Source organism: Lepidochelys olivacea (genome assembly GCF_965140295.1).
Source record: "Lepidochelys olivacea isolate rLepOli2 genome assembly, chromosome: 6".
NCBI lineage: Eukaryota > Metazoa > Chordata > Testudines > Cheloniidae > Lepidochelys > Lepidochelys olivacea.
This window is the reverse complement of record NC_140416.1, coordinates 72261367-72288564: the sequence shown is the minus strand read 5'-3', so window position 1 is coordinate 72288564 and position 27198 is coordinate 72261367. Positions and strand designations below refer to the sequence as shown.

Sequence of the window (27198 nt, the reverse complement as noted above, 5' to 3'; positions counted from 1 at the left end):
CAGATTTTCTTTGCAGATGTGCTCTGAATCCAAAATAGCATAATAATCCCACATTAAATAAACACTCAGGCATTTTCAGATTTACCATTAACTCTCCTTGTTACCTTATCTTCTTACGCAATAGCAGGGTTGTATGCTAAGGAAAAAACTTGAAAGCAAGTGGAAAAAAATAAAGGAAAGTCTTACTGAGGTTTTTTAAATAACCATTTTAATTGATTACTGAAGTATTCTACAATGAACGCTCTCTGAACTTGAGGAAATACAGCACCAGGAGAATAATGGTATCCTCTCTGAATTAATGCATAATAATTTAAACAAATTAATCAGATTTGAACAAAACAACATTCCTATGACATATGGACATAGGAAACCTCCCCAACATTTCAAAAAACATTATCATATGCTTAGTGCTATCCAGAACAAAGAGGAAGACACTTTTCCTGTCTACAACCTAAGAGACAATGCAGTCTCCCCTGAAATACCAATCTGTGTTTTGGTGGTACAGCTGTAAAATTCATGCAAACTCTTAGGATAAAAGATATTTTAAAATTTTGGAGTTCTGGCATTATGTACAAATTAATCAACATTTCAGACTAGTTATATTCTCCCACATAGGAGAACAGTAAAACCACATTTATGCACATGGGGGCACCAGCAGCTTATCTGGAGCGGTTTATAGCTTCCCATTCACAGTAATAAGAACAATTGAAGTCTTATTTTAATTTTGAAACAATTGTCTCCTCCTGATTTCTTTTTCATTAGGGAAGCACTCTGCCTCCTACTCTGCCAAATCACATTTACAACAAAATATTAAGCAATAGATATTTTCTTTTCTGTCCTCAAAGAATGTTTTGAGTGAATGTAGTACAGAAGAAAGGTGCTTGCATGACAGCCCTATAAGACTGAAGACTTGGATCCACAAAACAGGTACAGCATAAGCTGCAGAAGTGAAAGCTTCTCCACTGTCTGACCTGACCACTTTGCAGGGATAGGAACATAGTTACGTTTCCATTGATGACTAAGTCTTTTTCTCTTCCTGCAGAGACTACTGATCTAGGGGTTTTTTGAGTAGTTTTCAGAGTAGCAGCCGTGTTAGTCTGTATTCACAAAAAGAAAAGGAGTACTTGTGGCACCTTAGAGACTAACCAATTTATTTGAGCATAAGCTTTCGTGAGCTACAGCTCACTTCATCGGATGCATTCAGTGGAATATGCAGTGGGGAGATTTATATACACAAAGAACATGAAACAATGTGTGTTACCATACACACTGTAAGGAGAGTGATCACTTAAGATTAGCTAATACCAGCAGGAGAGCGGGGGGTGGGTGGGGAGGAGGGAGAAGAAAAACCTTTTGTAGTGATAATCAAGGTGGGCCATTTCCAGCAGCTGACAAGAACGTCTGAGGAACAGTGTGTGTGTGTGTGGGGGGGGGGGGAATGGGGAAATAGTTTTACTTTGTGTAATGACCCATCCACTCCCAGTCTCTATTCAAGACTAAGTTAATTGTATCCAGTTTGCAAATTAATTCCAATTCAGCAGTCTCTCGTTGGAGTCTGTTTTGAAGTTTTGTTTGTTTTTTTTTAAGAATTGTCACTTTTAGGTCTGTAATTGAGTGACCAGAGAGATTGAAGTGTTCTCCGACTGGTTTTTGAATGTTTGTTTGGGGGAGGGTGTTGGGGCAAGGGAGGGGGATGTAGGTATCTGTCCACTGATCTCAAGCTTAAGGCGACCAAACTCATGTCACATAACCCACTGAACAACCCTTTGAGGGTAGAAGCTTTTGTTTGAGTGACGGCTCAATATCTAACGTAAAAACCCATTCTTTAAATTTGTCACGTAGTACCTTGCAGGAAATCTTATCTTCTGAAACAAGTATACAAATAGGCTATGCAGATTAATATTATACATTAATAATTAGAAGAAAAAGAATCCTTTACCCTTCAGTAATGCCAGATCTGAAGCACTTTACCAATATTAATGAATTAATCTTTCCCCACACTGGGAAGTACTCTTTGTTGTACATTTTACAGATGGGAAGACTGAGACAGACAGTGCCAGTTTGCCTGACCTGTGCCTTAACCATAGGACTTACTTTTCTCATACATGGACAATATTCCTTTCTTAGTAGAAAATGACCAAAAATATTGTTCATGGACAGGTTTGTTCATGGACTAATGCAAAAGTGATCTTTGCGTTCCTCTGATTCTGGGCTGTCTGTGTGGTGGTCCCCTGCTATAACTCAGAGTAGCCTTTAGGCTACTCTAAGTTACATCTGCTGAATATGGCCCCAAAGGTTATGGGAACATGACAGCTGGAGATCAGCAGACATACGGATATTATGGCTGTGTCCTCTTTGCTCTAGTGACATTCCCTGTGCTAGCATTTGGGGGAGGGGTAGGATTCGGCAACATGTCATTGTATTGGGGTGGACCTCCCACAGCCAGTTATACCACTTCAGGGCCACTTTGAACTGTCAACATGATGCAAAGAGACCACATCACAGCTTGGGATTTGGGTTATTGTATCTGCTTTTTGTTGAGAGATTTCTGCTGCATATATGACATAAAATTACAATCATAGTGGGACTGATTTTGTTAAAGCATACATGATGTTTGTCAGTGTGCTGGGCTTTGTTCAGCTTTTTAAAAAAGCCCAACTTTCTCTGAGACATTGTTCTCTCCTTTCCATTTTATAAAAATTTCTGAGGCTATACAGTAAGTGAAGTTATCAAATCAATCTGGGTGTGGGATTTAGGATACCAAAACTTTGGCAAAAAAATGGAAAAGGGGCATTATGTGCTTTTTATCTATAAAAATAGGTACTGGAGTTAACATCTGGATATTATATAGGTCTCACTAAAGATACCTACAATATTTTTTCACTGTATCTCTTTCCAGTTGGGTTGGCCCAGATAGCCAAGGAGTTTGATTGTCTAGTGATGTTACATGTTGTACATGTTTTAAAATTGCAGCTATTAAGTGTTAGGAGCCAGATGACACTGAGAGATTCGCTGTGGATTATGGGTAGAATGTACATCCCCTTTCTCTTGATATGTGACGAGGCTCATGACACTTGGAAGAATTTGCATTAAAATAAATTATACCTGCATTCATGCATACTGGGGAATAATGAGGTCATGGGAAAATAAGGAACTGAGTCCCAGGTATTTAGGCGCCTAACTCCCAGTGGGATGTAACATGTAATATCACTAGACACTCAAATTCCTTGGCTATCTTGGACAACCCAAGTGGAAAGAGAGACAGAGAAAAATTATAGTAAGACTGTTTAGCGAGACCTATGCAATATCCAAATGTGAACTACAGGGAAAGTTGGATGCCTAAATACCTTTGAGAATCTGGGCCTAATACATTTATTACAGGGAAGACCTATTCCTGTGGTTTGAGACCTGGACAGGAACAGAGCCAAGAACTACTGAGTTCTAATCCCGTTTCTGCTGATCCTCTTTGGCCTTGGGCAAGTCACGTAAGCAAAAATTTTCAGAAGTGACTCCTAATTTTGTCGTCTTCTCTTTTCAGATGCTCAATTTAAGACAGCCAGGGCCTGATATTCAGAGAACTGCCAGTGCTCATGCTTCTGAAAATCAGGCCTGTATGTCTGAATTAGGCACCCAAAATTAGAAACCATTTAAGAAAATGTGGTCCTCTTTGCATCAATTTTGCCATTTATAAAACTGAGTCGACACTGATTACTTCACAGGGTGTGGCAAGAACTAATTAATGAGAATTCATTAGTTAATTCAGTCTTCTTCTTAGTGTATGAGCAATGTGCCTCAGGTGGCATGTGACCAGGATTCATCACTGAATTTGGTCCGCTGGGTGAATCATTAGCTTCCCCGGCCTGGGCCGGGTACTGACGGGGAGCACGACATGAGCACTGATCCATGCCCTCCAGTTACTCAGTTACATCATATTTTGCCCCTAGATAGCACCTTCCATCCAAGGATCTCAAAGTGCTCTACAACCATCAGTGAGTCAATCCTCCCAAAACTCTCTGTGAAGTAGGAAAGTATCATTATTGCTATTTTCAAATGAGGAAACTGCTATAAAGAGGCTAAGTGACTTGCCCAAGATCATGGGAACCTAGAAGACAAAGTGGCAGCTGCTGTTTAACAGCAGGTCATAAACAGAGTGGGTTTTTTATGTGATAGGATTACGTGAACATACCTCTACAGTTTCAATACTATCCACAAAATCATTTAAAAAATCTGTCTGAGTGCTTTAAGGGTTAGAAGTAACTATCTATGTAGTAGATGAGGACTTATTTGAATGGGATTTGGGAAACCACTACATAAGTAAAGTATTCATTCTTGAAGAGACAGGCAGAAGTAAATGAAATGTAACAAAGGGAGCTGTTGAGGGATCAATGTTCTTTATAGGGTGGCTTATCCCTGCTGACAGTTGTAATATCTGACTCTCACATGAGCAAATTAAGCCCTTCGGCGTGCATTGCAGGATTTTATACCTTTTATGTCTGGTTTTCATTCATGTTCATTCTCCCGCATACACGTGAGGATAATTTACTATACAGAAAGTCATTTTTATTTATTTTGTAAAATAAATGTTTGAGAAAGGCTAACAGTAAAATAAATTCTTGCTTTTCTTGGCTGTGCTATGATGAGGAGTGGAGCTGTGGCGGTCAATTGGATGTGTTCTGAGCCATTCTGCTTGCGCTTCTTATGGGAAGTTCACTCTGTAGTGTCCTTTTTGCTGCTTCAAAAATGAGCAACATGTGCTCAGCCACTGAATGAAGGGGAGGGAAGGCATAGCCTTGTCCCTCTGAGGCTGTGAAGTACCACCATGTGCAATGGCCAACATTCCCATTCCAGAACTAAAGAGCGTCCGTGTTCTGTCTTTCTCCTCATACCCTCTTCTCCAAGTCTCTTCATTCTGCCCAATCCACAATGCTAACCACTGTCTTTCTGGCCTCTAAAGTGCTAAAGCTGCAAGCACTTTTCTCCATGTGCATGGAGGACCCATGTCTTGACTCAGTCCACTTTGACTCCACTGTCTCATCCTTCAATTTTCTTCATTAAAACACTACTTTGGGGAGGCTTGCAGGCTCTAGTCCTTCCTTCAAAGAAGTGTTCGCTAAATAGATGACCCAGAAAACCCAAACAAACAAAAATCATTGCACCATCCTGGCATGTTAAATGTCAGCTCCAGTCTGTATGATGACCATTTAGGCCCCAGCCTTGCAAACACATAAGCATGTGCATAACATTACTTCTGTGAGTCGTTACACTGAATTTAATGGGCTACTCACAGGAGTAAAGTTTCATGCTTGATTTAATGTTTTCAGGATCAGGGATTTTAAGGAATGCTGGCCAGGGACCTTGTCCTCATGTTTACCTGCAAGAAATTGTCTTTAAAATGTCTAGCACATTTTTAGCATTGCTATATTTATAAGAAATAATAATGATAATTCTGTCATTATATAAAATCCATTAGTTGGCTGATGTTCCAAGTGTATTGCTGATCTCTGTTTCAAAAGGGTGGAAATTCACTGAACTGCTCACTTGTTTGGTTATCTATAGCCCATAGGTGTGAGGAGTGTTTTAGAGGTGAAAATAAAATATGGAGTAAAGTGAAGTGTAGTTCAAGCCAGAAGTATTCCCAACCTACTGGGACTTTTACCTGTTTGAACTATGCCTGAATTTAAGATAGGATGAATTTGAGCCTAGGTCCCTGAAGATCTTACAAGCTGATCAATTTTTCACTCAGTTACAGAGATAAGTTTGTGTGAAATAGTCACAGTTCTCATTGAATTATATTAGGAAGGTACTGATTTAGAACAGTAGCATTCCATCTTATTTGTGTGTTAAAAGAAGCTTATATCCTCCAGAGGGAATGAATCTGGTGGGTGTACTATGTAAATTAAGGGGCACAGATGATGCAGATTAGGCACTACTGTATATTCCAAAATACTAGGGATTAAGGTTGACGTTTCTAACCACATATATCCAGTGCCAGCTTTTGGCATTCAGAGATTTAGGGACAACCAGAGCATGAGGTTGCTTCTCTGACCATCTTGGCTAATAGCCACTATCCTCCATTAACTTATCTAATTCTTCTTTGAACCAATTTATACTTTTAGCCTTCACAACGTCCCCTGGCCATGAGTTCCACAGGTTGACTGTGCACTGTGTGAAGAAAAACTTCCTTACATTTATTTTAAACCTTCTACCTATTAATTTCACTGGGTGACCCCGGTTCTTGTGTTATGTGAAGAGGTAAATAACACTTACTCATTTTCTCCACACCATTCATGATTTTATAGACCTCTATCATATCCCCCTTTAGTCGTCTCTTTTCTAAACTGAGCAATCTTTTAATCTCTCCTCATATGAAAGCTGTTCGATACCCCTCATTATTTTCGTTGCCCATCTCTGTATTTTTTCCAATTCAAATATATCTTTTTGAGAAGGGGTGACCAGAACTATACACAGCATTCAAGGTGTGGGCATACCATGGCTTTATATAGTGGCGTGATATTTTCTGTTTTATCTAACCCTTTCTTAATGGTTCCTATCATTTTGTTAGCTTTTTTGACTGCTGCTGCACAGATGTTTTTGACTGCCGCTGCACAGATGAGCAGATGTTTTCGGGGAAGTATCCACAATGACTCCACACTCTCTTTCTTGAGTGCTAGCAGCTAATTTAGAACCCATCATTTTTTATGTATAGTTGAGATTATGTTTTCCAATGAGCATTACTTTGCATTTATCAATGTTAAATTTCATCTGCCATTTTGTTGCCCAGTCACTCAGTTTTGTGAGATCCCTTTGTCATTCTTCACAGTCAGCTTTGGACCTAGCTTTCTTGAGTAATTTTGTATTGTCTGCAAACTTTACCACCTCACTATTTACCCCTTTTTCCAGATCATTTATGAATATGTTGAACAGCACTGGGCCCGGTATGGATCCTTAAGGGCTCTTTCCACTGTGAAAACTGACAATTCATTCCTACCCTTTGTTTCCTATCTTTTAACTAGCTACTGATTTATAAGAGGACCTTCCCTCTTATCCCTTGAGTGGTTAGTTTGCTTAAGAGCCTTCGATGATGGACCTTGTTAAAGGCTTTCTGAAAGTACAAGTACATTATATCCACTGGATCACTCTTGTTCACATTTGTTTTTCCTTCTAAAAGCATGCCTGCCAGCACACCAGAGAAGGAAAATCCAGTCAGGCCAGATAAATTCCTCAAAGAGAAAAGACAGTCCAGGAGAGCCACTCCTGATCCATAAAACTGCTTGCAAGGGGTATACTGAAACCAGTGGGATAGTGACCAAGCCATTTGTCTCAGATATTGTTATTTATTTATTTTATTTATTTATTATGATACATGCAGGATCAGATTCTCTAACGTAGGAGGTACTCTTTGCACATCTACATGAACCTAAAACAGCCAGAAATGGCCAGTAAAGAATTTCCCCTGTACAGGGAACTCTTCTCCAGCATAGCTGCCTCCTTCCCTGTCACCTCCCATCTCTGATGAGGTGTGGGAGATGGTGGGGAGGAAGTATGACAGAGCAGACTTCTGACACACCTGATCTTTGACTAACATAAAGTTCCCCAGGGACCTTACACCAGTGTGTAAGTTAGAGCTGCTCCCTGGTAGCTCAGGCCCATGGAGCTGCAGCTCCCTGACAGTCCCCCTTCTCAGTGCATCTGTGCAGAGCTTGGACACATTCAAGAATCTGCCCTGCCGGGTTTAAAAACACACACAAAAATTGGAGTGGCTAACATGAGTTTGGGAGCAAAGGTTTTAAACAGCTTTCATGTGGGATCTGGGATATTTACTCACCACTGGTATTCATGATCTGTTTTATTGTTTATTCTTTCTTTCTTCTAACACTGGCCAAACCACCTCTTTTTTTTTAATAATCCCCTTTATTTGTTTTAAAATTAATGTAGAATTTTTGAAGTTTCAGTGAAGATGATGAAAGTCTGCTGCTCACTTGTTTTGTTAAATTGACTCAGCTGAGGGCAGTGTTCCCTGTTTGTAATTGACGGGGGTCATTGCTCCTAAGGATGCAGATGCAGTTGGGCTGTGCTACTGGTAGATGGGCAGCACAGTGGGGAAATTGTTGCACTTTGTGGTTGTTTTTAGAGCAGGGTGGTTATTCTGTCCTCCCAGCAAGTGTGTTACAATTAGTTCTTTGGAAAAATGGGGCAAAATTGTGTAATTTTCTTTCTGTTTTTAATCAGTTTAGTTTTTGTTGAAATTTTCTGACCAGCGTTAGCTGCAATGGCGGCAGCAGCAGGGAAATAGATTTACTCCCAAAATTGCATTTCTTTTGTGCCAATCCAGGCCGCATCCAAACAAATACCAGTGTCAGCATCTAGCTGCATGTATGCAGCATTTGAAATTGAATTTAAATATAAATATATATAGACCTCTACCCCGGGCACCTGAAGCAATGTTCTGCTTGCGCATCCTGTAGAAGAAAATAAAATACAAGCAAGCAGATCTGACTTATTCTGACTGTTAAAGGGCTGTGGTAGAAATCAGTCCACAGAAATTAGAGATGGAAAAGAACTAAACATTCATCTGGTGCATTCCTCTCTCAGTACCAGATTATTCCCTATGGTTTATAGCATATTTTTCTAGCGCTTTGTCCAGTCCAATGACTCAAACAATGGTGTTTCCACTGCTTCCCTTGGAAGTGTAATAGGTCTCACCAATAAGCAGTGATTTTCTGATATTTGGTCTATTTTCCTTTGTTTTAACTCGTGGTGAGTACCAGGTTCAAGAGAGCAGTCTTATACTATCTTTCCTGGATGATAGTGTATATGTTTATATCACATTATTGTGACTCTGTAGCTCCATTGTATGTAACTGTAAAGTGTTTATCAAAATCAACAATATTACAGTGCTTAAATTAATGCAGTTTGTGAATTACTGTACATAAAATATCTGTCTGGTACACTCACAGCACTTCATTTTGATCACTTCAGTCTTTGCTGGATATGCTATTTATCATGGTTTAAAAGGAATTAACTTTGCAAACATGAGTAAATCACTCAAGTGTGCAAAAATATGGTACTAGAACAGGGGCAATTATCTGAAAATCGTTTGGAAAGAAGAAAAAAACCCTGACTACTGATACTGAAAGGCAACAATCCTTTATATTAATATTAAAGATTGCATTGTACTCAGACAAGGGAATGTTTGGCAGTCAGTTTAAATGTTAATTATATATATATATATATATATATATATATATATATTTAGCACACTGGAGCCTGCTAAATACCTCTGTTTCCTTTATGGACAGAGCTTCGGTGCCAAGAGGTCTGAACCATGTACAAGTATAGATATGCTTGTATCTGCAAGATTGCCCCATTGTGAACCAAACAGCATACATTAATGTACAATCACATATTGATTATGTGGTTCTGTAGTTGTCTGGCTATATCAAAAGAAGGACAGGAGACATTTGACATGGATTTAATCAGGCCGCAACTTCATTATTAGATGTCTGGGACTATCCGGCAGATAAAAGTGTACAGTGCAGGTAACCCCATGTTTATTCCCATAATTACCCGGGTGGCTTTTATCAGCTCCCCTTCTTTTTCCATCCAGGTCCCACTAGCAAATCTATGGCTGGGACCTTGCCATCCATCCCTACTCCCTTTTAGGAGGGTTAAGGTGGGCTATAATAACGTGGGGTTGGCTCCCTGCTGTACCAATCATAGGAGTCCCCAACTGCCCCTGTTCGCTCCTTTACCAAAAACCCTTTTTAAGTCCTTTTCCAAGCCTTTTATCCGGTCACTGTATACCTTTCCTGTGGAGTACCTGCACTGGACATCCACCACAAGGAGGCTCCAGCCTCAGCCTGCTCCGGGCAAAAGCGGGGCGTTAGGGCACAGGGCTGCCCCTTTAAACTCCTCATTCTCAGGGGATGAGACACATTTTCTATTAACAATTTGGGCTATTACTCACTTTTATTTCTGTTACTTTAGGAAAGCACTTACATTCAGTGTTAAGAATTATTTAGAGGCACAAATATATTTTTAGTTGTGGTGTGTATATAACCAGCTGTACTATAACATCTGAGTTCCTTTCATACAGCTGAATTTATGAATTTATCTTCAAACTGTACACACAGTGCTATTTCTTTTTTAACTTTGTCTTCTTGGCACAGTTCTGTCCTGCAACATGATTACTGTTCTCTGTCGTGAACGATATCATTTGTAGCTGAAGATTACAGTACAGTAAAGGTGTTTTGTTTAAGTTCCACTATTGTTCGAACATTAAATATTTGTTTCAGTATTTTCCTACTATCTCTTATGTATTTACAGAAAACATGGACCAAGGTTTTCAAATATGAATGCCTGAAGTTAGGCTTCCTAATCCATTTTTAGGATCTAAGTGGCCCAATTTTCAAAAGTGCTGAAGAAGTGCTAAAAGTGGGATTTGAAGCCTGAATGAGGCTCTCTTTTTGAAAATCTTGGCCTGGATTTATTGGAAAAACTAAAGCAAAATCTTACTTTTAACCTTGTAATATTATGTGCATAAATCTGTCTTCATTAGGTGGTGCTCATGAAGGTCTTCAGCACTTGGGTCCTTATGGCAATATCCCAAATATTGTGGCTGAGTTGACAGGAGATAATATACCAAAGGATTTCAGTGAAGATCAAGGCTATCCTGACCCTCCAAATCCCTGCCCTATTGGAAAAACAGGTTATTCTATTCTATTCTATTCTATTCTATTCTATATAGATTCTTTATACCATGCTCATCATCATAGTATCTGAGCACTTTCCACTAGTGCATTAAGTCAGAGGTTCTCAACCTTTTTTGAATCATACTCCTCCTGAGCATTTTTTTTTTACTTGTGGCCCCCTTACTCCCTTACAATAGTTGAGAAGCATGGTGCATGGGGTCACAATGCCATTCAAATTTGGCCCAGCCAACCCTCCATCATGACAGGCAGATGTAGGTGTGTTTACAGGTGCCCTCAAGGCTGAGGTGTAGTGGGTCTGCAAGTCAAGCGGGCCTTGGGGCAGAGGTGTGTGGGGTTCAGCTGAGTGGTCAACTGGGGGTTGTGCTGGACCTAAACTCTTGTTTTGTAATTGGTTTGATGTTAAGTTGGCAGCAGAGTCCGTCACCCTCCAATAGGAGCTGGATTACCCCATCCCCATTCCTTCAATCCCCAGGGCAGGGTTGGGGTGATGAGCCCTGCACCCTACAGCTGGCCCCATCTCTGAGACCCGTGGAGGCCCTGTGGGGGAGTTGCAATGCTGGGGCTCCCCTGTCCCAGAGATGCACCCTGCGTGAGGTAAAAACCCCAGCTTCCCCCTGGCGCCACTCGCTGGGGCCTCCTCGAGCCCATCCCTGGCACAGCCAGGCAACCATGGAAGGCAAAGTCATCCAGGTTGCACAGGCGCCGCTGCTGCCCTGAGGGCTTGGCCCGCGCCACCTGGCAGAGGTGGAGCTGCAGCTGGGTGAGGTGTGAGACCAGTGCTAGGAGGGCCAAGCCCGGGTGGCGGTACTCGATGTGGAGCTGGGGCAGCAAGCAGGGCGAGCCCTCTGGGGAGCTGGGTCCCTACCTGCAAGGATCTCCATCCCCCTCTTTGTCCACCTCGGCCACCTCCTCCAACAGGTCATGATAGAGAGGCAGCTGGGCCAAATCATGTTTGGTCTCTCATCCTCTCCCCTGGGGGGAAGTATAAGTAAGGCTAAGATTTTGTCACAGATATTTTTAGTAAAAGTCATGGACAGGTCACGGGCAATAATAAAAAATTAACATCCGATGAAGTGAGCTGTAGCTCACGAAAGCTCATGCTCAAATAAATTGGTTAGTCTCTAAGGTGCCACAAGTACTCCTTTTCTTTTTGCAAAAAATTAACGGAAGCCTGTGACCTGTCTCTGACTTTTTTACTAAAATATCCATGATATAATGAAGAGCCTGGGCAGCTGCGGGTGGGCTGGAAGCTCCAGGATCCCCCTCCGCTGGTGGCTCCAAACTCCGGGGGTTCCCCCTGCCACCCGCAGTAGCTGGGAGCTGCAAGAGTCCCTCTTGCTGCCCATGGCGGCTGGGAGCTGTGGGGGTCCTCCCCACCTCCCGCCCACAGCAGGAAACCCTCCAGCTCCCAGCCCGGGCTGGCTGAAGTCATGGAGGTCTTTGGAAGTCACAGAATCTGTGACTTCCATGACCTCCGTGACTATATTGTAGCATTAAGTATAAGCAGAGGAGTGTTTTTGTTTTGGAATTTATTTACACCCACAGACTCATACACACAGGCACATACAAACACACACACTGCTTGATGTTAGAGAAAGCAAGGTCTTTACTTACCATAGGTGGTAGTGAGGTTTGTGATAGTTCTTAGTTTCTGGGGATGTTCGTTCCACAGTCTTGGGCTGGCCCCCAAGAAAGCTCTGTTTCCTGCATGAGCTTTACCCTCATGGTAGAAAATTCCATTGTGCCAGAAAAACAAAGTGGTGTTCATCTTGGAGCTTTAGCTGATCCTTTCAGATACCCTGGGCACAATTCATAGTTCACTAAGGGACAGATCCAGCTGTGGTGTGCCCAAAGGGTTCCAGCACTGAAATCCGGGGCTAAAATCTGGTTGTTTGCCATGGGAGCTGAATGGGCTCCAATGGGAGTGAGCACTATATTATTTAAACCATATTTTAAATTTCTGAACTTAGATGTACTTTCATAATTGAGAAAAGTTTTCTGTGTGGTATTTAGTAATGGTATTTGGATGAGATACACTAACACAATTATCCTTAATCTTTTCACTAAATGTTCAGACTAGCTGTAGAGCTGTTCAGAAAAGAAAAAAATATTTTTCATAAACATTTTTGCAATGTTTTCCCCATTTTTTGTCAAAATTCTGAACATTTCCAAACAGCCCTAATGTTAACTTTATATGAAATGTATGAAGAGCTCACGATTGCTGCTATGTAGAGATAGACAAAAAGTATGGTGACTGCTTCTCTTTGAAGTAGTATCTTACATTCATATTCAGTTCAATGAACATTTTGTCTGACAGGTTTAGATTATATTTTTCCCCACTGCAGGGAAATTTTGTCTCCTGTATATTTACCCCTCAGATCTTCTGCTAGTGGTTAAAAGAGCAAGATTAAAATTGGTACTTCAATGGAATGATGTTTAAGAGACTCCCTTCTATTCTTTTTCTTAGCTAAATAACCATGATTTTGCCTAAGATGATGCATCCAGACATGAGAATTGAGAACATTCCTGGAAAAGTGCTGCTAACTGTGAAACCTTCTTTCATGGATACATTCTGAGTGGAGATTATATCTACTAATATCTCAGTAGGATGGTTTTCAGAGCCTTAAGTGGAAACTCAAGTCTGTGTCCAAGTGGTGACTGTTAAAACTATATTAAGCAAAGAAATTACTAGAGAACTTCCTCATTGAGGTTTGTGGATTTGTTTAATGGAAAACAAATCTTTCCAAGTTATTGTTTGTACAGTAACGCTGGTATCCATCAGTGCTGGATTAAGGCAATCTGGGGCCCCGAGACAGGGCCACCACAGGCCTGCTACAGCCCCATCCCTGGCTTGAGGTGATAGTGATGGGTCACCCACGCACAGCCCTCTACTCAGGAATGGTTGAGGAGCAGTACCCTACACAGCTCAGGTGTGGGGTGGTGGGGAGTGGTGGCAGGGAGCAAGTTACAAATTATTTCTGTGCTTGGTTGGTAGTTAGGATGAGGGGCACAGTGGTAGTTCAGGAGGATTTCTCCCAAGCAGGTGAGGAATAGCAGCGGTGGCTGGGGCCCCCTTTCTCTCTGGGCTTATCCCTAACACTGAGCACATCTACATTGCATTATAAAACCCATGGCAGCATGTCTCTGAGCCTGGCTCTACAGACTCAGCCTCACCCTATGGTGCTAAAAGCAGCAGTGTCAATGTTCAGGCTCAGGCTGGAGCTTAGGCTCTGAAACCCAGGGAAACGGGGGGAGAGGGGGCAGGGTTCAGAGCCTTAGCTCCAGTGCAAACCCACAGTGTCTGCATTGCTGTTTTTAGCACCACTTTAGTTCATACTTTGTATGAACCCTGCAATCCCAGTCCATAGATCTGGGACTTGCTCCCTGCATAGACCTGCTCACTAATGCCTGCAACAACAGTGGGCTTGGGAGGAGGGAAGTAGGCTACAGGCTCCAGCAATAGGCTGGAGGTCCCTTCCCCTCCAGGCAGTGGTAATAGTCTCCATTCCTCTTGGCCCATCTAAAGAGCTGCAGCGATGGCAAGAACAGTAGTCAGGAGGGAGGCAGAAAGCAAGTCCCATCTTCACAAAAAGAACTTCAGAGCAGTTGCCTAGGGCCTTGTCCCTCCCCAGACCCCCCGAAGAACCAGAAGTGGCCGTGCTGGACTGCCCTCTCTTCAAAGGTACTTACCAAAGCTGGAGACCTCTACTATGAGTAGTAGGAGTTAGGACTCTTGTCCCTTCGTTTTCTTCATTCCTCCAGTGGAGCACACAGTCTTGTGCACCTTACAGACTCTGGCCTCTGCATGATAGCATCACTGTGATATCATCAAGCAAAGACATTATTCCTGAACCAAGAGCCCTAGCACTATAGCTATGGTGCCTAAAGAATAATCTTACCCTTGTCCATAATTATATTGTTGCTCCTTTTCCCAATAGCAGCCAAGTGGTAGTAGATGTCCAGGGCATGGCAGGTTGGCTATCCAGTGGAGGAGGAATCAGTGATTATATACTAAGTGGAACTTCTTTGATTTAGATACATATACCAGTCCTAGAACAGAAGAGGTCAAACAGCATGCAGGGAAATCCCTTCTTGCAGGAATATCAGTCCAACATCAGTGCCCGGTTCTCAGGGAGCTACTGTCTTTATGAATTGATGCTAATCAGAGACTGAAGCAGACAGTATATTCCTCTAGCTGCTTGCACAGCTTCCTCCATGCAGAAACAGTCTCTAAACAGAACTTTGCATAGCCCAGAACCTAACAACACTGCTTGTCTTCCCAAGACCGAATACAAGAAAAAGAATTTGGAAAACTTTGTGCAACAGCACCACCTGGTGGCATCTGCCATAACAATGTTTTACAGAATGTGCCATTTTGGATTTTCCCTGCAGAGCCCAAGTGTGGAGTGGTTGCATTAATGGGTACTGCTGCATGGCCGAGTCTAGTTTACTTTTAATAGGCCAGAATGGGGATTGAGTAGCTGAGCATTTCATTAGTAAGATGTAGACTGAACATATGTCTCTTTAGACTCTTGAGAGTAAGGGAGCAGAAGCACAATCTGCTTGAGACTTATTTTCACCACAGTAAGCAGGATGGTGCCTTGTGCTTAAACTTAATTGCACCACATGCAGCCTCTGCTCACACCTCTCCTGAAGCACACTAATCTTATGCTGCCTGTTGCACCCCACACCAGGATTTGCAAATTCATAGTTACAATGTCATGATGAACTTCTGCAGCAGTTCTTTACAAAAATTAGTGAGTTTTTCAAAAAATGGACAATACACACACAGAGACATAAAAATAAAAGAATAGTTCAGGGCCTGTTTCTGATCTCTTAACTGAGATAACTCAGAAACTCCCTGGAAATCAGTGAGCCAGTTAAGATCAGTATCAGAACCTCGGTGTTTTACAAGGATTTTGAAACAATTGATTTTTCTTTATTTAAAAAAAAAATGAAATTATGAATAATCTTATTTATATTCAATGAGAGTACACCACTTTAAGAGAATTACTTTCTCTAATTTCTTGCTCTACAGAATAATCTTTATCACTACCTGCTGGATTCTAGGCTAAAGATTTATTCATTAGGAGTGATATTCTGGCCCCAGTGAAGTCAACAGGAGTTTTGCCATTAATATCAATAGAGCCAGGATTTCACCTGAGAGAGGCAGCATAGATGTCTGTTCCAGTCATGCTTCCTACTGGCTCTTTGTCTCTGTAGACCTGTAATGTATGTAAGCAGCTTTGGTGTCTTTGTTCTTGGCAGGGCAGCTATTCTGAAGTGACCCTTCTTGAGGCATGGAAGACAAGTTAACAAAAATCTTCATTAATTGTGTCCTCTCATCTCAAAAGTTATTGGTTCCACACCAAAGTTATTAACTTTTTTTATTTGCCAATTCAACTACTGCTAATTTACCCTCTTTATCTAGTTCCATAAACAGGTCATAAGCACCTAGGTAAACAGATAGCAGAAATGCCTTTACAAAGCTCTGAACAAGTGGCAGAAGAAACTCCATGCACTGTCCTTCATCTGGGTCAATATATTTCAACACAGTTGTATTCAAGAAGGATTGTGTTGGATCATAAAAGGTTTCAAGGCCTTCCTCAAGTCTGCTTCTGTCTCTGCTGTTAGTTTTTGTCTTAGAAGTTGTTTGAAAATGGCACTTATGCTTCTGTAATACTGAGGACCGCCCTTCTCTCTTGGGGAGGAGCTGTCATCAAGGAGCTAGTCTAGGATTCCAGGTTCAGTTCCCTGTTCTGCCACGTACTTACTGTGTGACCTTGGGCAAGTCATTTAGTGTCTCTGTGTCTCAGTTCCCTGTATTATTAGGGGATAACAGCTCTTCCCTTCCTCAAAGGGGTGTTTTGAGGATACATAAATTACAGATTGTGAAGAGCTCAGCTACTTTGATGATTGGTGTCATTTAAGTATCTAAGATAGATCTCATCATAACAGCTGTAGGTAGAAAATGGCCTCTACAAAGTCCAGTTGTTCTCTTGTGATGACACCAAGTTCAAACAGCAATACAACCTGCTGACAAACATATCAGACAGGTTTGTCAGCAATTTATGAATATTAATCCTGCTGATGCTCTGAGATGCAACTTGAGGAATTGTCCATTGTATTTCAAATGTGGTTGCTGGACATATCAAAATGTTAACTGAACTGCAGATTTGCCTTTGCTGTGCAAACTTCAGCCTCAAACTGCATTGAAATAGGGGGTAAGTGCCACGTTAAAGATCTGCAGTTCCCCTGAACAGAGTGGCTAACGAGAAATGTAGCTCCATTCAGGTAGTTGCTTATTAAAGCAGATTCTACCTGGACTAACATAGGCATTCTGCCATGGGCTTCCCAAACAGAATTGCTGAAATCTCTTCACCAGAACCAGTTTGACTCTAGAGAAAGTTCCTGTGGTAGCTGATAAACTGCACAGATATCTCTTTAACACTGGGGATTTTTTTTAAAGTTGGGAGAATACAGTGTTCTGTCTAAAAAAAATTAGTCTGTGCCCTTGGTTGGGTGTGATGGTGGAGTGTGGTGGTGGGCGGAGGGAAGAGGAGTGGAATTGGAAAAGAAATAGATTTAACTTTCAAGCTGCAAATGGGTTGACCTTAAGAAGACTTTTACAAAAATTAAAAATACCCTAACCAAGCCCTTTCAGAGAAAAGCTGTGTAGCATTTCCAGTATCCCAGTTTTTATTTAAAGTTTGTATTGCATAACTGAATTTAAGAAATGTTGCCACTAAATATGAGTTGCTCATAGTGCACTGTGCAAGTTGGGAAGCAGTTAATGCTTTCTAATTGATTTTTGCAGCTGACGATGGGTGTCTAGAAAACACACCAGACACAGCAGAGTTCAGTAGAGAATACCAGCTGCACCAACACCTTTTTGATCCAGAACACGACTATCCCAGCCTCGGCAAGTGGGTGAGTAAATCAGTCTTCTTTACTTTTGCAGCAGATGGAATGTCTGCTGGGTCTGCTAAATGGTACCACACAGCTGTAAGGAGAAAGCTATGGGTTCCTTTCTCCTGAAAAAAAGAATCATTTGAAAGGAAACTTCTTAAAGAGATGTACCTACACCTATTTAAAAGAAACCAACGTCAAATTAATGGCAAAGAAAAAGTGAAAAATATATTACTGATCAAAAGGCCATAAAAGTTATAGAAAATAGAAGCCTCTAGCTTATCACCTGTTCTAAAGCATGATGACTATATACCTGATAAATCCAATGACCCAAATGGATCATATGCCAACTACAAGGCACCGATCACTAAACCTATTTATACATTTTTAGCACAAAATTTCAGATCACAACTATAGACCAGGGCCTAGATTTTTAAAGGTATCTGGTCATTGCTTCATTGTGCATTCAAGGCCTATGGCCCAGATCTTCAAAGGTAATTAAGTGCCTAGTTCCCAGTGAAATCAAAGGTGCCTAAGTACCTTTTGAGGATCTGGACTTACATGACTTAGACAGCTCAGTCCCATTTTCAAATGTGACATAGGCATAATTGACTTTCAGTAAGACTTAGGCTCCTAAGTCACTTAGACCTTGCAATGCTGAGCAGAGCAATGCCTAAATACCTTTAAAAATCTGGGCCTGGGAGACAAGTAATTGGAGACTGTACTGTTAGCTAACACACTGAGTTTTAGTATTGACTTTAGTGAGACCAGGATCAGGCCTTAAAATGACCCAGTTGAAATATCCCCACTCTGAAGCTTCCATCATGTAAAAAGAGACTCTTTTTCAATACAATTACATGGAGTCGAAGCTGTATTACAAAATTAGTTGAATTTTTTTGGACCATGACAAGATTTTGAATACATTCTGGATAACAAATATAGCAAGTAAAATAGGGGCAAAATCTTGCTCTGTTCATACAAGCAGTACAATAACTTCAGCAAGACTACTTACATGAGAATGCAGGCCAGATTTGGTCTGAGGAGAGTTCCGCTTCTTAATCTTAAAAAATACACTACATCAATTAGATGTCTAATACCAAATCTAATACCAATGTAAGGCACCATAAAGACAAGAATTACAGGTCACCACTAGTACTTGTAGAACAAATCAAGAAATCTTATACATAGTTGTAACTCTTTAGTTTAGATAAACTTATGCTAAACCAGCTTTCCATATACAGATATTGATAAACGGACATGCTTGGCAGTGCCTCCTCTTGCTGTAATCATGAGACAATGATATATCATTTAGGACCAGCCCAGTTTAAGATTTATAGCCTTAATTACTTCACTTATATGATCCCTAAAATTCTAGGCAGAGTGAAGCCAAATATCCAAATATTGGAAACTCTTATTGCAGTCTAAATAATTAGCATCAAAGGTTGTAATATTAAAAACACCAGATGGTGAACTCAGTTTACTATTTATGCCAGATAACATTGTTAGTTTTCTTATTATTCATAAGTAATTTATTTTCATAATGCCACTTTGAAGACTATAAAAATATGTCTGCAAGTTTTTGGACTATAACAATATGTCAGAACCAGGGTACATCATACTATGTTGTCATTAATGATATACACTTAACCAATTGTGGGCAATCATTAGTTAATATTGTAAGATACCTTATCTTGAGCTTTGTTGGGTTATTTTTTTAGTTTTCCATCAGTTACTACTAATTCAGGAAGAAACTTCCCACATATGGATTAAAACAAATTGTTTGCTCCCCAACCAAAATTATATGCGGCAGCAGCAAAGCCAAGTCCAGATCTTTTTAATTAGAGATGAAACAGCTGCTAATATCTATGGTCAAATGCTCTGCTGAGATCCAGCACAGTTGCCCCAATTGCTTCCTCATCATACATTGTTATATATTAAAAAGATAAAGAAATACAGCGAATGCTGCTGTTGTAAGTAGATTTTACTCTGGGAGAACTATAGCAGAAGGGCAGTCTAAAAATTACCTAACTGAGATTTTAAAAATAAGAGCCATATGATGAAGGTACAGGCCATTCAGTTTTAGGTCACTGTTTGGAATCTGGCTTAGATATGAAGTGAGTGACCAAAACTAGTTGTTCATAGCCTGTGAGTTGTCCAGTACACAACTGTATACACCCACATCATCTGACTCCTCCCAACCCTCCCCCCTCCCCTCAGCTGTCTTTAGTTGACGCATGCGTTGGCAGTTTCAGTAGAGAGGCCAAGGACTGAATACACATAAGGGATGAAATATTGTATTATTCTAAACCAGATTTCCCCAAATCGTCTGTTACAGGAGGCTGTAGAGTCCTGTAACTAAGAATCACTGCACCCCAATACCCATAGAGTCAGGATATCCTCTATATCAGCACAAAACCTGGTCCACTGTCAAGGGCACATGTTAGGGCAGGGACCACCGCCTAACCCAAGCCCCTTTTTTGATCTTGGCACCACTGGGTCAGTGAACTAACTGTTTGTTCTCCCTTTGTCAGCTCCCAGAGCAGACAGACAGCATGTGTTCCTCTAATATTAATAATCAAAGCCAAATGATAGTTGCAGGTTAAATAATGTTGATTTGTTTATGAAAGAGAGGGAAGAAATAGATTTTTAAACAAGAAAATAATGTACTTGAGTGCTTGTGTAGTTGTGGAACTTGTATATCACTCGTGTATGTGTGTGTGTGTGTGTGAGAGAGAGAGAGACTTCAAGTCTGAAAACATAATTTATAAAAGTTAAATAATGATAGAAATAACCTCATATGGCAGAGTCCACAGGTCCGTGTTTGTGCCAAATCTATATAGTTCAGTTATTTAATGCGGATACTAATATGCAAACAATGATAAACGTATCTGTTTATGTATAAGCATCTGTGTCAATTTGTATTTTTTTGTCTGAAACAGAAACATCCATAGATTGGCTTGTTCTCTTCCAACTCTTCTAAATAGTGATCTTTATGCTTCAGAGGGGAAGGGATCCTAAAAGTCTGATGAATTAATTTTTCTTGCCATGGAGAAAATGCTTTCTTTTTCCTTTCCAGCCATAGACCTGAGGCTGGTGAGACAACTGAGATCACATGATTCTGGTGGTTCCTGCATGTAACTACTGGTTCTCCGATCTCCTAGCTTCTGGCCAGAGAATCTTTTATTTTTTTCCTTTTTCTTCCTTTCTGGTCAGACTTTCTTTTGCAATAGGGAAGTATTTTCCATCTAGATTCAGCTTCTCTCTACCCTGTAGCTTATCTCTTAAACTGGTGACATCGATCTAGAGAGGTGCATGAGCTGTTGCTGACTTCCAGAAAAACTTCCACTGAGACAATTTAGTCTTTCACATGGGAATATTTCTTAGACTGGCTGACACCAGAAGTTTTAAACATGCTCATGCTATGGGAGGCAAGGAAAAAGAAGAGGCAATAGAGTTCTGTCAGGCTATCTGACTCATAATGATACATGTGGAGAATTAAAAGACAATGACATTTTTGAATAACATTTCTTTGTACTAAATAACATGAATTTCCATCTCATCTTGAGGCTAGAAACAGTGCTGGTTTAGTTTATCAGAGTGGGTGGACCAGAGCCAGTAAAAAAAAAAAAAAGATAAATGGAGAGCAGGAATGTAAGTGCACCAGAAGACAGAGACTTCAGTATGAAAGAAATTGCCATCCCTGATCCTTAGATCTTGTTGAAAGCCTGTAGCTAGCACTTTATAGATTTCTGTTTGTACTGACTTTTATTATGTTTACTTAATATCGAAAGATGGTGGGAAGCAGAACAGTATAATATGATAGCTTAACCTCACTCATCCTGTTGGAGCTGGAGTCTCCAAGTGCTGAAATGAGCAAAGGTGTAATTTTTGGACGTCTCAGAAAGATCAGCTTTCTTCTTTTAAAACTTGACCTTGGTTGGTGACTTTGTAACCTACACACCTCCTGGGTGTGGTGTTCTGTCCGGTCTAGTGGCACTGAGAGTGCTTAGAGAGAGAGATAAATGAATCTGCTCTACGGCTTTAGCCAACAGGCAGTTGGCTTTTAGCTCATGCAGTAGAGGCTCCATGCACTGAGCTCCAGAGGTCCCCAGTTCGATCCTGCCCTACAGACAGACCCCACATTACAACCTCACACCTTTGTCTCTCAGAAAGATGTCTCCCCTACTAATCAGGGATGGTTCTATGTAAGTAAGTGAGGACCTTTTAATGAATGGGGGGATGATATCTGTTCATATTTTTATGGCAGCCCTACCAGGCTAGTATAGCTGAAAGCAATTGCTGTTCAACAAGGGCAGGTGGCATGACATGTTACAAAAGAGGTGTAATTCACAGCTGAATTAGAGGGAGGGATTCTCATCAATTTTGACACTGTTTGCTCACAAGAATGGAACCGTTAAGCAAAACATAGGGATGGTGTGATTGCAGTACACCCTGCCATTTGGCTTTTCATCAGTGGATAGTCCATCTAAAGAACAAGGACTTTGATAATTTTTCAGCCAGATTCTGAAGGCATTTGGATGTTTTATAATAGATTTTTAGAAATGTATGTACACAGCTATATGTGCATTTCTATGGTAATTGTGCATGCTAACTGCCTGTTATCAAATAACTGACTTACAGCAATTGTAATAATCAGGAGCACCAATTATGTTTTTTGCTCAAGCACATTTCTAAACATTGGGGCAGCAATAATGATTATTAGGAAGGGTTACATCAAGGGTTGTTGACCCTTTTTAATGTTGAACAATAACAACAGATTATTCAGTTCAATGTGCTATATTTCTGTTTGGAACTGTACATAAAACTTCAGACATGAAGACTATGTGACCTGGAGATTCTGAATTGAATGATAAAAAATATTCCTCAAGGTAGTAAGTGTACAACATTGCTATTGCATTATTCCTTTTAAGTAAGTTCTGCTAAATGATCATATAAATCCAAAGCATGGAGCTGGGCAACCTCATTGGCTTGAAATTATCACCAATGAGATCTAAGAAGAGATTCCACCTCCCATGCACCCATCTATGGCATTACCCAGGTTGGTTACAAACATAATTTGAGTACTTAGGCTCCACTTCAGACCCTAGTGCTCAGACTGAATAACTGGGCTGGATGCTAGGAAAATGCACAGAGAGAAGGGGAAAGAAATCATCCACCCACCAGGTTGTATAAGCTGTATGCTGCTCTGAGGCCCAAACACATATGCCCCTTCACAAGCACATATTTTCAGATTTGCTGTTACTACATGAACCCAATCTTAGATCATAACCCTATCTGCTCTGTGCTACACATTATACTTAAATGGAAGTTATGGTCTTAAATCACTTCCAAACAGACTAAACAAAATATGATCTTGTTGAGGAAGAACAGTTCAATTATGAGGAATTTGCCTGCCTGATACAAGTGTTCGCTTTAGTAGCCGTGCCCCTTTTTCTACGACAGAGACTATTTTCCCCCCTTAATGAAAAGTATAAGGTCAAACAGTGTGTGAAGATAAACTGCAAATGATGTGCTGGTTCCTACAGGGAATAATTTACACATCTGCCTTTTTAAAAATGTTAAATTGAAGTTTTCCCCAAGTGAGTTTGCATAAATGATTGTAGCCAAGAATGTCTCTCTTTGGCCAATTTACTCTCTGTTCCTTTGCCTTTCTGGCACACCCCAGATGAAATAGTTGAGGTTGGGCAAGAGATATGCCTTGTGAATTTGGGTTTAATGAACATGAAATGTACAAAACAGACAGTTTTGGCAGATGTCATTGTAGCTCTCCAAAATGTTTGTTTTTCTCATATCAAGGCTGCACAGAGGGTAGAAATGTTTTGTGAATTTGTCTCTCCTTCTCTATTTACATGATCAATGTTAGGTCAGTTGTTTATAGCAGAATTAATGGCATTGTTTATATACTGTTTGCCTTTAAAAATGTAATTCTTCTCTCATTGCATTTTCAGGTTGCTTCTTTTTTTTTTTTTTTCCTAAAGTATAATCAGAATTGAAACAAAATCTGTTGAGCATGTGTCTGATATTCCAGACCTTATTTGAGTTCACTACTTGTATGAAATATAGCAATATGTGGAAACACTTATACAAACTGTGGTCACAAAGTCATATTTTTTTCCTCATCATAACTTTCCTTTCTGCCAAGACATTTTTTGGCAGATTTTAAAAGGTTCACTCTATTAAAAATGTTATAGACCAAATGGTTTTTAGAAGCTTTATTGGGGGCACTATTTAAACAAAGGAAGGATTGGGCACTGAAAGAATTTCAGCAGAACTTTTTTGCATAGAGAATAGTAAATATATGGAATAAAACACTCACAGAAATAGTGTGAGTGACTAAGATAATGATTTTTTTCAAAGGAATTTGGAAAACATATATAAAGAAAAATATTGAACAAGTACAATTATCATTTCAAAAGAGAGGAAGAGAACTACAACAGACTGGTATCCCAACTTCCTTGTATTTTTTAATTAATAATAATTTCCCTGATCACTGAGGCCCTGTACACACAAAAAATTACAGTACAGTATAACATCTCAGACTGTCTAATATGCCTGTGTTTATAATTGTTGATGACACTGACTATCCCTGAAGAATAGCAAAATATTGTATTAATAGCTGCAGTAATCAAAATGTTTCCTTGTGGTTTATCTTTCCAATAACATGACATTCTGATCTAAACTAGTTTCCAAAATGTCCATATGCTAATATTTAAATAACATAGTCTTGCCTTAAAAGAAGAGTTAACCAAATTTGATCCATATTTGTATTTTTTTGTAGAATAAGAATTTACTCTTTGAGAAGATAAAGGGTGGACCAAAAAGAAGAAAAAGGGTAATTGTCGGAACACAACTTGTTTTAATTTTAATATCTTGTTTCTGTGTAGCGCTGATGAAGATTAAAAAGGTAAAATCCTATTGCTGAAATGAAGAATTGGACTAATACATCTGTATTATAACTTAGAATACTACTTGAAGTCACGACATTACTGTGATAAACTACAGTGCCTGGTTCCATAAAAGTCCACTAAGCCTAAATTTTATTATTCTATCACAGCCAGCTGCATTGCATTCAGAAGATGTATTCAAGTGAAAAGCTTTCCCGTAAAATCTAAGAATTATATTAACTTGCTTTTTAAATAGGTTTTATTTTGCATAGGAAATGATTTTGAATAACATGGATAATTTCTCCTTCAAACTGAATTTTAAAAAATGAATTCCCCATAATAGGTATGTGTAAAATCCACTACCAATGCTAGATCCCTATAGAAAAGAATTCTGCCCTCAGCTGCCTGTGTCAACATGCTGTAAGGGTGTAAATCACAGCAGATTTTGTCCCTATAATTGATGTAGTTCTGTTAGTTTCAGTGAAGTTACTACTGATTTACCCCAGGTGTGAGAGGAGAATTAGGACCATTATTCTGCATCCAGATGTGTCACAAACTCAACTGAATGGGTTCTTCTCCTGATGACACAGAATTTTTGCACCCTCCATCTCGCTAACCCCTGACTTCTCTCACTGCTCCTGTCCCTTCCTCTGTCTCAGAAAAGGTATTTATCGTTCAACTTTGTTGCTGCTGCATTTCTCCATAAGAAGAAAATAGGACTTTGAAATGTAAAGTGCATTTCCACACTGGCAGCAGGGGTTCCATATTTATTAGAAAATGAGTAGTCTGTATTTGGAATAATTGAAGCAGAAAGTAAAAAAATTGTTTTTCTAACTTCCTACCTTGCAATCTCAATCAGGAAGCTGGAAGTCAAGTTGAGTTCTTTCTGATTCACACATCACCAGCCATAAACATTTTGCAGTTAGAATTTACTAATCAATTCTGATGATTACTACATGACCCAGAAGGATATCCACCTCCCTCTCCTAGACTTTTGTTGGTTTTGCAGTGCTAACAGGGAAAAAAAGTATCAACTTATTGTAAGTCAGTAAAGTAAGCGGATGTGCCTCTGGGAGCAGATATGTAGCGTAGTTTTACATAGTAGAACTGCACTTTAAGATAAGATTAGTGAAATGTGCAGATCAAAAAAAAGAAAGATGTTCTCTGTTTGCATGCTGCCTGACTTAACAGGGAATGTAATGCTTATCATCCTCATATGAGAGAAAGGGTGGCCCAGTGGCTAAGGCACTAGCATGGAATTTGGGAGACAAGGATTCAATTTTCCACTCCGCTACAGCCTTCCTGTTTGACCTTGGGCAAGTCACTTAGCCTTCCTGTGCCTCAGTTTCCCATGTATAAAATGGGGATAATAGTTCCAGCTCCCTGTTAGTCCCCCTTTTCCACTGAAGAGAAGAGAATCAAGACATTAGCATTTTATTTAGATTATACTAAAGTTTCTAGTTAATCCTCTCATTTATTTCTCCACCTTGAAGGATTGCAGAGTAGGTACAAGGACTTTTTTCTTTTTAGTGGAATGGATTATTTTTTGCATTAGAGCTTATTTAGGGAAAAATTGATTTATAAATATTAAAATCTTTCCCTGGGAGCTATTTGTTCTTCATGCACTGAGAAGAAAAATTGGCAACCAGAGAATGAGTTTTAATATTTGCAAGTCAATCAGTTCTTTCTAAATAAGCTTTGTGTCAACATTGCCCCCAAAGATTTGTAAAGATGCGTGATGGAACTATATTATATCCTACTTTTACTAAACATGACAAATTATTGTAATCTAATCACATAAACACTGTGTGCATGTGAGTAATCCATAGAGTTCATTTGATTTATTTTCCTATTCGGATAAAACACATATAATATATTACTGATCTGGTCTGGTCTGGTCTGGTAGAGGCTTAGGGTTCTTATTTTCCATATAGTGGAACTAGACTACACTGGACTGGAATCACTAGAGCAGTGAAAAATACTGTAGAGTAATCACATGGAGGGCACAAATATTCCAAGAGTAATGATATGGGCATGTCTGCTTGACTGACAGGTCATTGGGAAGACAATCTATCAGTTTACATTTGACACTCAGATCAGTAAGCATAGTTTTATATATCCATTATTGCTAGTTACCCTAGGATATATTTTCTCATTCCTAATCAGTATCTTTTTAATTAATTTTTTTTTTCAGAGTGTGAACCCATATTTGCAAGGCCAGAGACTGGACAACGTTGTAGCAAAGAAGTCTGTTCCTCATTTCTCAGATGAAGACAAGGGCACCGAATAAGTACAATGAAAATGAATGATGAAAACTCATGCCACCCTCCCGTAGATCACAATATTGCTTACATATAATCAGCTATTAAAATCCTTGCAAATGGCAGCATGTTTATTATTTATATAATTGTGGATGAAAAACAGATGTATTTATAACATTGTTCGCTTGGATAATGAAACTATGATTCTGCTTTCTGTTAAATTATGGTAATAGGACCTTTTAGTTGTTTTTGTTTTAGTCATGGAGCGCGTTTTAAAAATATTAGTCATTTTAGTAACTAAAAAACGTGAGTTAATAGCATTAAACAGCAGCTTGTAAAGTGGAAGATGATATAAAAAATTGCCCAGTTTAATTCCAGTGTTTATTCTTATATTTTCCCATGTTTGACACA

The 27198-nt window shown here is 39.8% G+C and overlaps 1 protein-coding gene across 1 annotated transcript in view; it reads left to right on the top strand.

Moving 5' to 3' along the window:
* LOC311521480 (rho GTPase-activating protein 11A-like) overlaps nt 1-26912 on the top strand; it is an 83783-nt gene extending 56871 nt beyond the window's left edge. Inside the window, exons 15-18 of the mRNA XM_084629810.1 lie at nt 10559-10708; nt 17530-17642; nt 24421-24474; nt 26721-26912. Of these exons, the coding sequence (XP_084485936.1) occupies nt 10559-10708; nt 17530-17642; nt 24421-24474; nt 26721-26816 (413 nt within the window). The 3' untranslated portion in view covers nt 26817-26912. The remainder of the gene's footprint in view (nt 1-10558; nt 10709-17529; nt 17643-24420; nt 24475-26720) is intronic.
* The last annotated feature ends 286 nt before the right edge of the window (nt 26913-27198 follow it).